This window comes from Genypterus blacodes, unplaced genomic scaffold, assembly GCF_046128005.1.
Source record: "Genypterus blacodes isolate CSIRO-AG114 ecotype Tasmania unplaced genomic scaffold, CSIRO-AGI_Gbla_v1 ptg000044l_1, whole genome shotgun sequence".
NCBI lineage: Eukaryota > Metazoa > Chordata > Actinopteri > Ophidiiformes > Ophidiidae > Genypterus > Genypterus blacodes.
The window spans coordinates 3,674,417-3,687,942 of NW_027466857.1; the positions used below are offsets into that span (position 1 = coordinate 3,674,417).

Below are 13,526 nucleotides of genomic sequence, written 5' to 3' on the forward strand. Positions count from 1 at the left end.
TGGGAGTGGTCAGTGACACGGGTGCCCATTAGGTCATGTAGGGTCAAGTAGCTTGAATTTACAACTGCACGACCGTATTCATATCAAACATAGAAAAATATAGAACATTTCAGTGTAGAAAGAAAGAAAGCAGGTCGGAAAAGTCCTGTGTGACCCTGTTTGACCAATCAGAATACAGCGTCTGACAGTGATCAGCCCCTGGCTCCACTGTATATATTATTATAATATACGGCTCCTTTAGTCTTTTGTTTTCTCTCTCCATCTGTTCTAATTGTTTATCCAACTCCATTATTCATGCTTTAATTGTTTACTCCTTCAATGTCTGATTTTCAAGATCTAGCCTGTATGATTATGAGATCTGCCAATGTTCTCATTCTTAGACCTGTTTTAAATCTGTCCATTCCTGTCAAAAAAGTGTTTCCTGCAGAGTCAGGCTTTATTCCATGTTCTTTGGAAAGGAATGCTTAGCTAAGAAGACCTTCAAAAAGGTTGCACTCACTCATGGCTATATAAAGTTTTTGATTAGCGGTTATCCACTTTTCAATTCAAAGCCTTTGGGACAAATGCTTGGCTACCGTATGAGTTCAGATGTTCATGAACCACTTTCAAACGTATCTGCGATCCTAAGGGATGTCCAAAGTCATCAAACTTGAATAAATAATGATGTTAATTAAAAAAGGGCAGTGTGATGTGTCCGTTTTTCTTCTCACACTGCTCTCATCCCCTTTAAAATGAATATAGATATTCAATCCATTGAGTGCAGGCACGCTTTTGACTTTAATCCTGGACTGCTGCCCTTGTCTCTGAGCATTAATCTAAAGCAGAGCGAGCAATGGCCACAAATGAACTCTAGGGGTGTGTTGGTACCACTGTGGTGACCCAATCTGAGTAAGTACTTAGGTTTTCGATGTATCTGATACGTGTGGACTCTGAGCTGCTACCAGAGGCAAAATCTTTAATCCCAAGTGCTTTGACCGCTGCATTATATATTCCTTTAGGAATGACTTAGCAGATATTTCCACTCCTTTTTACTGAATCACCCCGTGCGGCTGCAAATGACTGTAACAAACCGTCATCTCTGAGGCTTGTTAAAAGCATTCAGGAGTTCCCGAAACACAGCAGCAGCCAGGCAAAGAATAAAACATCTCAACACTTTATGGGCTATCATCTTCTGTTGTCATTGTGTGAGGCTGTCTCACTGCCGGTTACTACCTTAGCTTTCAATTTTTCTTTGCAGAAATCTTCAGCACCACACCATCCCCGGACATTTTATTATCCCTGGCAAAAACAAGTCTCTTTGGTGCCAGTTCTAAAAGAAAGAGCATCTGTTTCCAACAAGTACGGAAAGAAGAATCAGATGATAATACTTCATGTAGCTATTATTTCTGCTATTTAACAAGCTGCTGGACTGTTTAAGTATGTCAAAGATAAACATTTCAATGATTTTATCTCATAAATAAGTATCCTTAACCTGCTACTGGATATGCTGATGCTTTATTTCATGAATCGCATCAAATAATCAAATCATCAAATACAATGACTCAATCTTCGGATCGTACAAAGTTTCAGTGCGCAACTCCTAACTGCAACTTTTTCCAATAAAATGATAAAGGCTTGATTTAAGTGTCAGCTGGTTTTTAGCATAAATCTCATTTTGAAACAAAGCTCTCTCTGCTTCTCATTCAGTGGTGGTGCTGCATTATGCGCAGAGGTCAGGTGGAAGGCCCCTGCTTGAGAAGTTTGGATCCAAAGTAATTTTACTCTCTCAGAGCAAAGGCGCAGGAAGTGCAGAGTAGGGAGCCATATGCTGAGTCCTAATGCAGCAGTCACACTGAATGTACACCGAGTTGACATTGCAATCTGGAGCAGCGCGCGACGCCGCACAGTTTAACGGATAATGAAATGAGAAACCGGTCACATATCACATCTGTGCGAGTGCGCGCATGCTGACGTTACCCGCAGAATGTGTCACAATCCATTATACTCTCCACACACACACACAAACACAAACACACACACACACACAAACAAAAACACAGTGAAGGAGATTGCTTCCTGCACCATCTTGTTGTGCAAAGGCAGACATAAAAGCACGCATACCGACACACATGTATGCATGTATGTATGTAAACAAACTATACACCCACATGTGTTCTCCACCAGAACAACCTCCACATATAAACACATAACACAAACTGGAGGGTATTAATTGTCCACATGATGAATTGCAGCCATTTGCGGCTACACCCACGTGACACAGACACACGGGCTGTTTATAAGCACAGATATGGCAGCATAATCTCTGCATTGGGCGAGAGAATGTCAAGGGAGAGCCTCGTTTTATCTGCTTTCATAAAATTCCACCATGGATTCATTTTACCAGAGCGATGGCGCGTTTGGCCTATGTGCCGAATGCGTGTCAGCACATTGATCATCGTTGATTATAGCCACCTGACATTCGCAGTACATTTCAGCTCACGTGGTGAATTGAAGTGTCTTCTTGTCTTTTCATCTGTGACATCTTTTGTTGCTGAACTATTATTGTAGTGTTTCTGTGCCACAACTCCCAGAGATTAGCTGTCCATCAAACAACACTGGACAATACTAGTTTGGATTTTTCTGCTTTGACTTCTTAGTGGATGTCTGTTTCCAATCAGTCTCTAGTATAGTTGTTATTGATTCCCTGATTGAATTGGTTATTGATTGAGATGGGGACAGAGATGAAATAATGAGTTTTAGAATTGTGATAATGACAGAAATCAAAGAAAGATCTTAACCTACACCACCTACAGATGACTCATTGCCTACAGGGCAGGTTGATGTATTGGGGGCGGGGTCACGTGTGGAACTCTGTCCAATGCCACCCCCCATCCTCATGACAGCATATAGGCAAGGCCTCATCCTGTGTGTGATGGAGTTGAGGTTGAGGAAGAGTAATGCTCTTTTACGTGTCTACATCCATGTGCAACCCCAACCAGCATGCAGCTTAGACCCTCTCAAAACACAGAGGTGCAAACTAGAGACCTGGATGACTGAAATGGACCTTTACAGATGGATGAAGGTGTATAGAAGAAATACAATATTTCTCTTTACATGCACTGTTATTTTACTTTTTCAGACAGCTCTCCTGTCAATTACATCTTTACAAATAAACAGTATAATTAAACTTTATTCAGCAGAGAACCATATGTGTGGGATCCTTGGCAAATGCACACTACGTATGTGTCAAAGTAATAATTATGACAGGTTGTAATTAGATTTTTACATTTGGAAACTGCACTCAAATACAGAATTGTTTGGCTTTAAATGCAAAAAAACCCAAAGATTAAAGGACAAACAGATTAACATACTGTACTATTACACAAAGTTGGATGAGGCTCACTAATGCTGTGGCTTTGCTCAACTCTGCTTCTTAAGTAAAAGTGTAGTGAAGTGTAATGTAGTGTTACCCCTTATCAGCAAGGACAGTAAGCAAAAATGCTTACTGGTTTTTACTGTGCATGCTAGGAAGATTCTTGGGAGTTGGACTTTCAGTGTGCGCCGGAACTCTTTGGAACTGATGTACTCTGAAAATTCCCCCCGGGCAGTTCAACTACCTACTGAACTGGGGACTGCAGCCACAGTTTCTGTCTGTGGTGGTCCCTTAATTGTCTGGTCGGTCATGGTAAATATCCTTATAAAGCTGAAAAGTTAATGTACATGGCCACTTTCCCATCTGCTCCTGCTGCTCCGAAAGTAAAACGCATCACTTCACCTGTGCCAGGAGATATTTTCTGGCAAAGACCAAGCATTTGGCAGATGTTCAGACTAAAAAGGTGGCGAGATTGCGTGAAGCAGTAAGGCTCAACCTGGGGTTTATGACAACAAACAAGGGACACATTTATCTGCCATATCAGAGAAGAGTCTTTCTTAAAATCATCCAGAAAAGACATCTTGGTGGCAGCAAATGTTTTTCAAATAGTTTCTTCCATGTATGTTGGAGGGAATGCAATGTTTGCTTTTCTCCTTAAATTTGCATAATAAAAGAGCTTTTCACACACACAGCACCTTTGCCGATGACATGTACATGACATAGAATCTTTCATAACAGAGTATGTGTATGTGTATCTGTCCACACAGAGGAATAATGGTTCCAGAGATATTGGAACACAGCACAATGTACATGATAATGTTCATATCACACAGTTATAAAAAGACCTATAGGCTCAAGGGATTAGGAAATAAAGACAAAATAACAAAGCCATATGTGTGATTGATTTATGCTCATGAAAAAGCATTTATAATACTAGATACCAATACTACATCGCTTTACTTGCCTGAGGCTGATTTCCCATGGGTTACCTAAAGAGCTTTGAGTAAGCAAGAAAGGAAGGAAGGAAGGAAGGAAGGAAGGAAGGAAGGAAGGAAGGAAGGAAGGATTGAAATGGACAATATTTAACATATGACACTGTGTCCATCTGTCATTACAACAACATGGAAAACAAACTGGAGGTTCGTGTGTGTGTGTGTTTGTGTGTGTGTGTGTGTGTGTGTGTAACGCTTTCCCCCTCCTTCCCTTCCCCTTCATTTACACCGATGTGTCAGACAGACAGACAGAAAGGACAGCTTTAGCTTTGGCTCGGACGGACTGAGCCGCTCAAGACTCCCGTCCTTCTCGGTTTGTTTTACTTACTATAGTAGATAATCCCAGCCCCCCCCTGATTGGTCCATCCCTCTCTTAGCCCCGCCCCCTCTCCGTGATTGTATGTAAATCCGCTCGGTGTGAGCGGTAGGTGAGGTTGGGGCTGGTGGCTCCTGCCTCGGTGGCGCACAAGACACCGGTGAGCGGCCGCGGTAAGATCACTGCGCAGTCCGGAGCTGTCCACACTCTACATCGCCCTCTTCCTCTTCTTTTTCCTCCTCCTCCTCCTTGCTGCTGCACCTCCTGCCTCTGCCGTGCGTCTCTGGGTATTTTCGGTTAAAGGATTAACAATCTGAGCTCCGGCCGCTCAGGCGCAAACTTCTCTTTTCCCCCCCATCACCGGAAATCACGCCACGACACCCGCGGACCTGAGCGGACTCTGACTCGGCGATCATCACAAGAATTAGTTTGTGGAGAAGTGTTGCTTTCCTCGTTTCAACGCTAATCACGCGTGGATAACCTAACTGGATGGTTTACATCTGGACTCACAGGTAAAGCAGTGTGTGTGTGTGTTTGTGTGTGTTTGTGCGTGTGCGTGTGTGTGTTGTATAGTGAAGTAAAGTGATGGAGCCTATCCGAGCAGAAAGCTTAACCCTCATCACCGCTGAGGCGCCACAACTCCTCTGCTCGTAATCCACCGGGTCGCTCTCCTTGACACGGACTATATCTTTAAACCCAGCGCCTTAATCTTAATCTGTATCTATTTCAATTCACTTATAACGCGGCGGAGGATGGAAATAAACAGATAAAGGCTGAATATGTGAAGTTATTGTCTGTCTCGACTATAGAAAGACCAGAATTGAAATACTATCAGTGTTTTTGCATTGATCGGAGACCCGGTGGGGGTTTAATTCATCCGCATAGTACTTAGTGTGTTATTATTATTTTTTTGCCTTGGCAACTAATCCTTGAGTGACACCGTTAGTAGCAGAGGGATTATACTTTTGTTTTTCATCCTCAGCCCTGAGCCTGACTCATTTGGCGCCGTATTACAGGCTACTGCTGCGGGGATGACCTCATTAATTGTCTTGTTTGATGGGTCTGGGTGGGATTTTCGGGCTTTGGCATGTGCAGCAAGATGCCAGTTGGAGAGCATCGAACCTGTGACGATCGATTAAATTCTCTACTTATCGATACGACCCGTACCCCCCCCCCCCCCCCCCCCCCCCCCCCCCACACACACACACCCTCCTTTTTAAACGCCTGTGAAGACTGTAGGAATGCAGTGGTTACTTATAGGGAAAATGTGAGCTATGGGAGATAAAAAATGAGAAGAAATGTTTCCCTTTATTGTGTATAAAGCTTTTGAGCGGTTGTGTAAATCTCAGAGATGAAGACGCATGGTGCTATCTGAGGAGGGGCAGAGGGATGTTAGAGTTGATTTACTTACCGCTTCATTTTGAATGTGGTTAAGTTGAATAACGGTTTCCTCTTTTCAACTCAATCATATATATCTGTGGTCTGGCAACAACCCAATAAGTTTGTGGTGTTTTAGAAAATGAAAGTAATGACAAACCTGCCTGCCTGAACCCTGAATGCATTCCATTTCACCTTTAGATCTCCACTTACTTTGGGTTAAATCCCCAAAACATCTGGTAATTGCCTCAGTCTTTGATTTGTTTTTTTTCTCACAGAGACAGGATCCATACAGAAACCATTCAGTCTCCTCCCCATCGGGCCTTTACCATCCAACATCAGCCCCTTTACTCCCACAATGCATTCACTTTATCAGAGACCTCACAGAAAGCAGATAGTAGCATCTCAGATGAATGAGTGCATCTGCTTTTCAAGGCTGGACTCATTACACGATTCTCCGTTTGAATGTGTACCAGGGACAAAGTAATGTATCATTTAAATAGGCTATGTCTTATCCTGCAGAATATATAGGTGATATGATGAAGTAACTTACTCTGTTGCAGAAGGAGAGGAAACAAGATATGACTTTGTTCATTTTTAGGATTACTCTTTAGGCAATATGCACCCGGATGATGGGGATGTTCCCGGTTCATTTAGCTTGCAGGGATGTTCAGATACACTCAGTAAGGACACCAAAGTCACAACTGTCTTTTGCTTTGTCCCAACGTCCTCGCACGGGGACACATTTTGGACCACCGCATTGAGATATTTTTTTCCACCCCTGCATTTTTCCCCACTGATCCAATTATTCCATCAAGCAACAGGTATACACGGCGCCAGCTTAGCAGGTAGCGGTGTTAATGGAGCTGCTCTGCCTTTCTCGCATTATAATGACTCCCTTTATGCGCTGTAGGGGAGGCAGCATCAATGAATCTTGAGTAAATAGTGTTTTTTTGTATATATATAAAGCAGAAAATTCACACTACATGAAAGCATTTGAGTTTTGAAAGGAGCGTCTCTCTCTCTGTCACTCTCTCTCCCTCTCTCTCTCTCTCTCTGTGTGGAGGTGTGGACGCCGGGTAATGGCAGCTGGTAGAAGCCTAGGTAGGTATGGTTGAAATGACATTTAAGTGATGTTGTGAAGAAGAAAATAGGGCTGGCTCTGAAATAGCACTGTTTTAGGGTCTTCACACACGTCAGTTGTCTTGGCATCGCAGTTGGACTGAAAAGCTCCACCAATTACCACCGGAGTTCTCTTTATTGGGATGTTTTTGAGCACACACAGCTGTGGCTTTTAATAAACATATTCTCTGAGTGTGTGTGGCACTCGGTCATGGTATGTCTGACTGTTGCAGCCACGAGCACTCCACGCTCTCTTGTCCGTGCCAAATCGGTTCTATTGGGCTTTTCGGACTGACCGTTATTATTCCTGCCCAGTGTTTGGCTGCTGCACTGTAGCTTTCAAGGCCTGTGGGTTCTATTGAGACACTGAACATGTAGCCCGACAAAACAGCACTTTGTCAACGGTCCAGAATCTGCTGCGCTTAGGTGTCACTCCAACAGGACGTTTTAACCGTACTATCAGCCTGTGACTGACATGAAGTGTCGCCAAAGCATAATATAGACTTGCTGTTCTATTATAAGTATGGCATTTATGTGGAGAAAAGGCCGTATTACAATTGACCCACGGAAACCAGTATTCATACCTTTTTCTCAGTATTGTTATGATCCCATGTTTACGCAGTGAAGATTTGCTGAGCACGCATGCTGTTTTTGAGCAACTGCTGGCGACTCATTGACAGTTAAGTACATGCAAATGTGGTGGTTGGCCATTACAGCTGAAGTAATTCCACTGGAACAATTTCGGGAATAGAGCAGTCTGCTTATGGGCCCATCAATGGTTGTTGGAGGAGTATTTACTTTTTGATTTCTCCCCAAATTGTTTTTCTCAGACAGTCTGGGTCTGACCGACACTCCCAATGACTGTCTCCTTTCTCTAACCATCAGGCTGCTGCCATTGACAAAGTGAGGGCCACATTTCACAAGGCAACAATGCAGATAATCAAACAGTGTGTAATATCTGGAAGGTATTTGACTGAGTAACTGCAACAATTGCCAGAATAATGCAGGTTTTTAGTGTAGTGCATGTTTCGAAAAACCACGCCAACTGTTTATAGTACCAAAATGTTTCATCCATCAATACTCAGGCCGGCTGACCTCACAGATACAGTTACATTGCTTCCCCATTCTTCATCTCTTTTCTTCCCACTCTGAGCTCGGCTTTGACTGGTGCCAACACTCATCTGCGTCTCTGCGCCTCTTTGTTGTTCCCCGCCTCGATGTGTGGATTCTTTATTGTGCAGTCGACCCACACACACACACACATAGAGATATGTTATCCTGCTGCCATGTTTAGGAGAGACTGCCTCTTGACGTACTCATGTCTCCCGGTAAGCAGGGATCGTGTTTGAAGAAATAAAAACCTGTTTTTCTTCTCTTGTGCTCCTTTTATTTCCCTTTTATAAAACTCCACTCTTGCTGATAACAGTCCAACACATAAAAAAAGCCACATGAAGCAGTTACAGATGAGGTCAGTTACAGTATAATAGGATTATTAGCATGTTCTACTTAGTGTAATGATGCATTGGAAGGTGCTTGCGGAGCTGCTTGTGGAGTGAAGTCAAAGTGGAACACATTTCCACTGGATCATATTTCTTTTCGTTTGCTTCAGAGATCAATCTTAGGCATTGCCTTCTCACTCTTCAAACAGCTCTTAATTCCTGAAGCATGTCCTCCCCCACTCACTGTTTTGATTCAACTTCAAGTGGATTCTCAAATTGTTATTGTCATAAGCCATTTCACACAGAAAGGCAGAACAAGGCATTTCATGGCTACTTTTGAAGCTGAGGCTGGGTGGAGTATCGTTCTCTCTGTTTCACTTGTCTTTGGCAGATGGTCAGACAATTATAGAAGGTTCAAAGACCTGTCCGGCAAAGGTCAATAGGCTCTAGTTTATTGCGCTAATCGTCTCAGCGTGCTGTGAGCCGGCTCACTGCAAGTGTGTCTGTAGGCACGGGATGTTTGAGTAGGTGTGTGAACTGGATGGGAGCTGTTTGTTTGGAATGTACAGCATGTACATGTGGAGGTCTGATCATGTGTTGCATCATAATGACCTTGCAGCTCACAGTTCATGGTCAATCAGTGCTTTTGGTATGGCGGCATTGTTCTGGGCGCACTACAGTAGAGCACATCACTGATTATGCAATGATTGTTATCAAATGGAAAGCCGTTTACCTCAGCAAGGTTTTTCCGCGCTTCATCTACATCATTCTAAAGTGTCTATAAATTAAATGTCTATAGACGAAAAGTCAAGGTCTTTTCTGTCACTGCCTCAAATGCAGACTCCTATGATCATAAATGATTGTAATGTGGGCCATATAATGTGTAAGTCCCCACTGTCAGACCTTTGGCACATAGGGCTTATACATGTACTCTTGAGTCCCTGCACAGATCCGTCCTTAAACCTTTGCTGCACAGAATGAATATTGGAAATGTTTCATATCGCTCCTTCATGCTCTTAATTGATACTTGTTGTGTTTGTATGAATCTGAGGATAACTCCATGCTCATATCATACACAAAGCTGTTAAGAATCCTTAGAATCAATTCATGTTCTCACTGGGTGGTTATTCAGGGCAGCAATGAATAATGCACTGACTCTCAGAGGATGAATTACTTAGAATTTTTATACAGTACAAACTGACAGCCAGTGACTGGTCACAGTATGCGATCTAGCATTTCTTGGAGGACTGCCTTGGTGGATCAAAGACAAATTATACACTCTGTGGAAAGCTAGAGCCCCTTTACACGTGATAGAAATCCTTAGAAGTCTGCCACATTTTAACACAATTCCCCAAATATTTAATGTAATAGTGTGCGGAAATGTACTTGTTAATGATATTGAGTTGATTGAATTGGTCACTCTGTCAAATAAATTCAAAATTAGCTGTATTCTACTGTAATATTGTTTCTTCTGTCTCTAATTAACAATGTAATGCAGGATTTCTTTATTGTGGTAAAATAATACAAATGAAATAAAAAATTACAGTATTATCTTATTAATTCAACTAAAAGCTGTTTTGAAGTAAAAATTTATTAAACCCAGTATTTTATGTTGTCCTTCCAAAGTAATGTTACCCTTCAAGCATTTATTTTCGCATTAATGTCAAGGACTTTTCATGGAGTACAGGTGACTTATTTAAACTTTAAATGGGGAGTTGATTTGACATCAAAGGGGACTCAGGTTGACTTGATTTGTCTTGAAAGCTCCATCCAGCACAGTGACGACATTTGCATGATGGCTTTTGTGGCTGGAGAGGACACTGAGGCAACTCAGGAGAAATGTCTATAGCTGTCACTATAGGTCAGTGTGATATTAGTAATCAGTACTTGTTTATGTATTTGTCATGCTATCTCTTATCATGTTTCTCATGATAAGAGAGACAAGTAGGAGAAATTTAAAAAAGGCATATTACCATTCCCAACAAATAATGATTTTGTTGAGGTGACATTAAGCATTTGGATAAACAAACTCTGAGCTACAAAAAATGTGTATTTTCACAAAAATAACATATTATACTTATTTTGTTATTTGAATATGTTTATTTTTATTATTTATATTTTTGCAATCTATCTTTTATAGACCAGTAACTGGTGCATTTTAAGACAAGATGACGTAATGATGTTACACAGATGTGTTGCAGAAAGAGAGTGAGTCATATTGCAGAATAATTGAATACATGAGTGTGCATTTTTATTTGATTATCTTTTGTAATTGAATAGTCAATTAGAATCAATGATTACAGCCAGTTTTACATTTTTTTTTACCATACTTGTCTCAAACTAGATGGAAAAGAACATGATAGAGATAGACTATACAAACTATTTGAAATACAATAGAAAGAGGAATATCGTGCGGCTGAAATTGACCCAGCGTGTTTGTTGTGAGAAGCCTGTGTGTGACCCTTTAACATCAATATCATCTGCAGTCCTGCTGAGAACACAACTGCCTGCTAAGTTAGAAACCCATCAGGGACTCATTATGGTTCCAGTGATTGACCAGCTGAACTCTGATTACCCTCAGCCTTCTCAACATGTGTGCCTGCTGTAGACCCGCTCAGTTTATACAGTCACACTTGACATCACTGTGATGCAGCTAGAATTTGAATCCACGAGATGCACATGCTATAAGAAATGAATGGACTTGGTGGTTTTGTTGCGTGTGTTTCATTGAATTCTGTTGAAGGACCGGCAGGATCATTGAAATTCGACATTTTTAAAGTTGATCTGCATGGATTCCGACTGTCTGCCAGGATTTATTGCGGATTACCTTCTGAAGTGATGTAGTGCTTCAGTTCTGCATTTGCTGCCAAAGCACGGAGATTGCTTTCGCTCATTCACCCATCCTAAGTGGCGAGTGTATACCGAAAATTAAATGAATATTCCAAAAAGTGTCAGATATTATGTTTTGAATAGGGATTATCTCTTTGCGTGATTATTTGCTCCAGTAGCTTCAGTAGTATATCAAATGAGAACTGATGGCTGGTTAATTTAATTAGAGGTCTGGATGTTAAATGAGGTGACATACGGGCACAGTTAGAGGACACACTGCTTTATGACAATATAAACACACACACTGCACAATAAATACACAGCTAAGAAGCGTTTGCGACATTTCTGCTTCAGCGTGGTGAACAGGGGATTAAGTGCGGAGATGCGCCGGCCCAAGTTCAAACCTCAGTGTAATCACATTTTATGTGTTTCGATAGATATCTGAATGAAACAGATAACGGCCTCATAAAAAGGATGTGGGATAATGAATTATGTCATCACAACATGCAGCTGACAAATTTAAACAAGGGCCTATCTTGCTCACTATCTGTTATCTGATGGCAAGGGGGGGCACTGCTGTTATCTGCTTGACATTTGGAGCTGTGTTTTCTATCTAATGAGTTGGGGATATTCGAGCAGCAGCATCACAAATGGAAGCTGGTTTGTGATTGGCTGGTTGCTTCTTCCAATGCAACTGCAAAACCCAAGAAATATGCTTAAATTATTTATTACCTTGGCTAATAATCAATAATTCTACAGGAAGGTGCAGGTGTTTGGATGGATCCTGATATCCAATCCCAGCCCATATCACCAAGAGTATAAAAATCAACATCCAGAGATTTGAAAGGTTTTTATTTCAAGGTTCCCCTGAAATTGTGCTTTGCCTAGTTCTTGAGTTCCTCACTATATGTTACTTGCCACTCAAACCAAACTTGATCAGCTGAATTCTATACCTATACTGCCTGTATACTTCAAAAGACGAAAGAAGTCCTCCAACCCAGCACGCAGCAGCATGCCCCTGAAGGACCTGTGATATGCAAAAAATGTTTTCTTTGCCCTCCTGCACACAAGTCAGTCATCCTTGTCTGTAACAGCCTAGAAAATGTTAAATGATAAAACCTGCCGCATACTGCAGGAGCCTCTCCCCTGTGGAAATGTCGGTTCCAATGAGCGGTTTTGGATTGGAGGGGAATATTGCATCACAATTCATTAAACTCTACCTTTAACTGGATGCTGCCCACAAGGGAGCGTCTGAAAGTTGCACTTACTGTCATGTTATGTTAAACAACTAACCTACAGCTGTGTACATTTCAGAAATGTCTTCCAGTCTGTAAGATATCTAAGGCAAGAATTGATTTGAAGACAACCAATCAGTGCCATGGATCATTTGCATATTGTAAACACCCACCACGCATATAAACTCAGCAAAATATGGATCTTCAAGAGCTCTTTTAATGCCATCCCATGCCAGTAGGGGGTGCAAATCCAGGTTTACGGTTGACAGAAAGAGTAGTTGGCTGTGGGTAGAGTTTATTTACTGATAAGAATGCAAAGCAGACAGAGATTGAGATACTACAAATGTGCTTGAAGGATATATAGGAGATTAATTTGGTGTAGGTGTGAGAAAAGGTAGTAAAAAACAAAAAACAAGGTTATTTTCCCTGCTTAAAGGACAAAGGAACAGTTTGAATCACTATGTTTAAAGTCTTTTTGCCATTTTTATTCTTCTTTTAACTGAATTCAGTTTTAGTGCCGTACCATACTGACTGCACATTAGCTGTAGATTGACTTCTTTCTTTCTCCTTTTCAGCTTTTAGCGATTGCCCTTTGAGGACCTATGAATAGACGATATTGGCCCAAATATCAGCTTGGTGATGTTTCATTTACTTGGGGGTTTAAACCTGCACCATTTACAGCAGCAGACAGTTATGGAAATTATCATATGGAAATAAGAAATATGAATGCCTAACCAAGTTTAATTAGGAACAGTTAATTATTTGCTTCTCACTTCAGGCAATATTTTATCATGTCATGGCTGTATTGGAAAAGTGTCTTATCATGGTGGCACACGGTGCAGGATACTACTTCATCATAGTGGT

General features: G+C 41.5%; 1 protein-coding gene across 1 annotated transcript in view; it reads left to right on the forward strand.

Moving 5' to 3' along the window:
• The first annotated feature begins 4,858 nt into the window (after positions 1-4,858).
• The window catches only part of LOC142999633 (follistatin-related protein 5-like), a 107,788-nt gene continuing 99,120 nt past the window's right edge, over positions 4,859-13,526 (forward strand). The window contains exon 1 of the mRNA XM_076149256.1: positions 4,859-5,172. Within this exon, the coding sequence (XP_076005371.1) occupies positions 5,150-5,172 (23 nt within the window). The 5' untranslated portion in view covers positions 4,859-5,149. The remainder of the gene's footprint in view (positions 5,173-13,526) is intronic.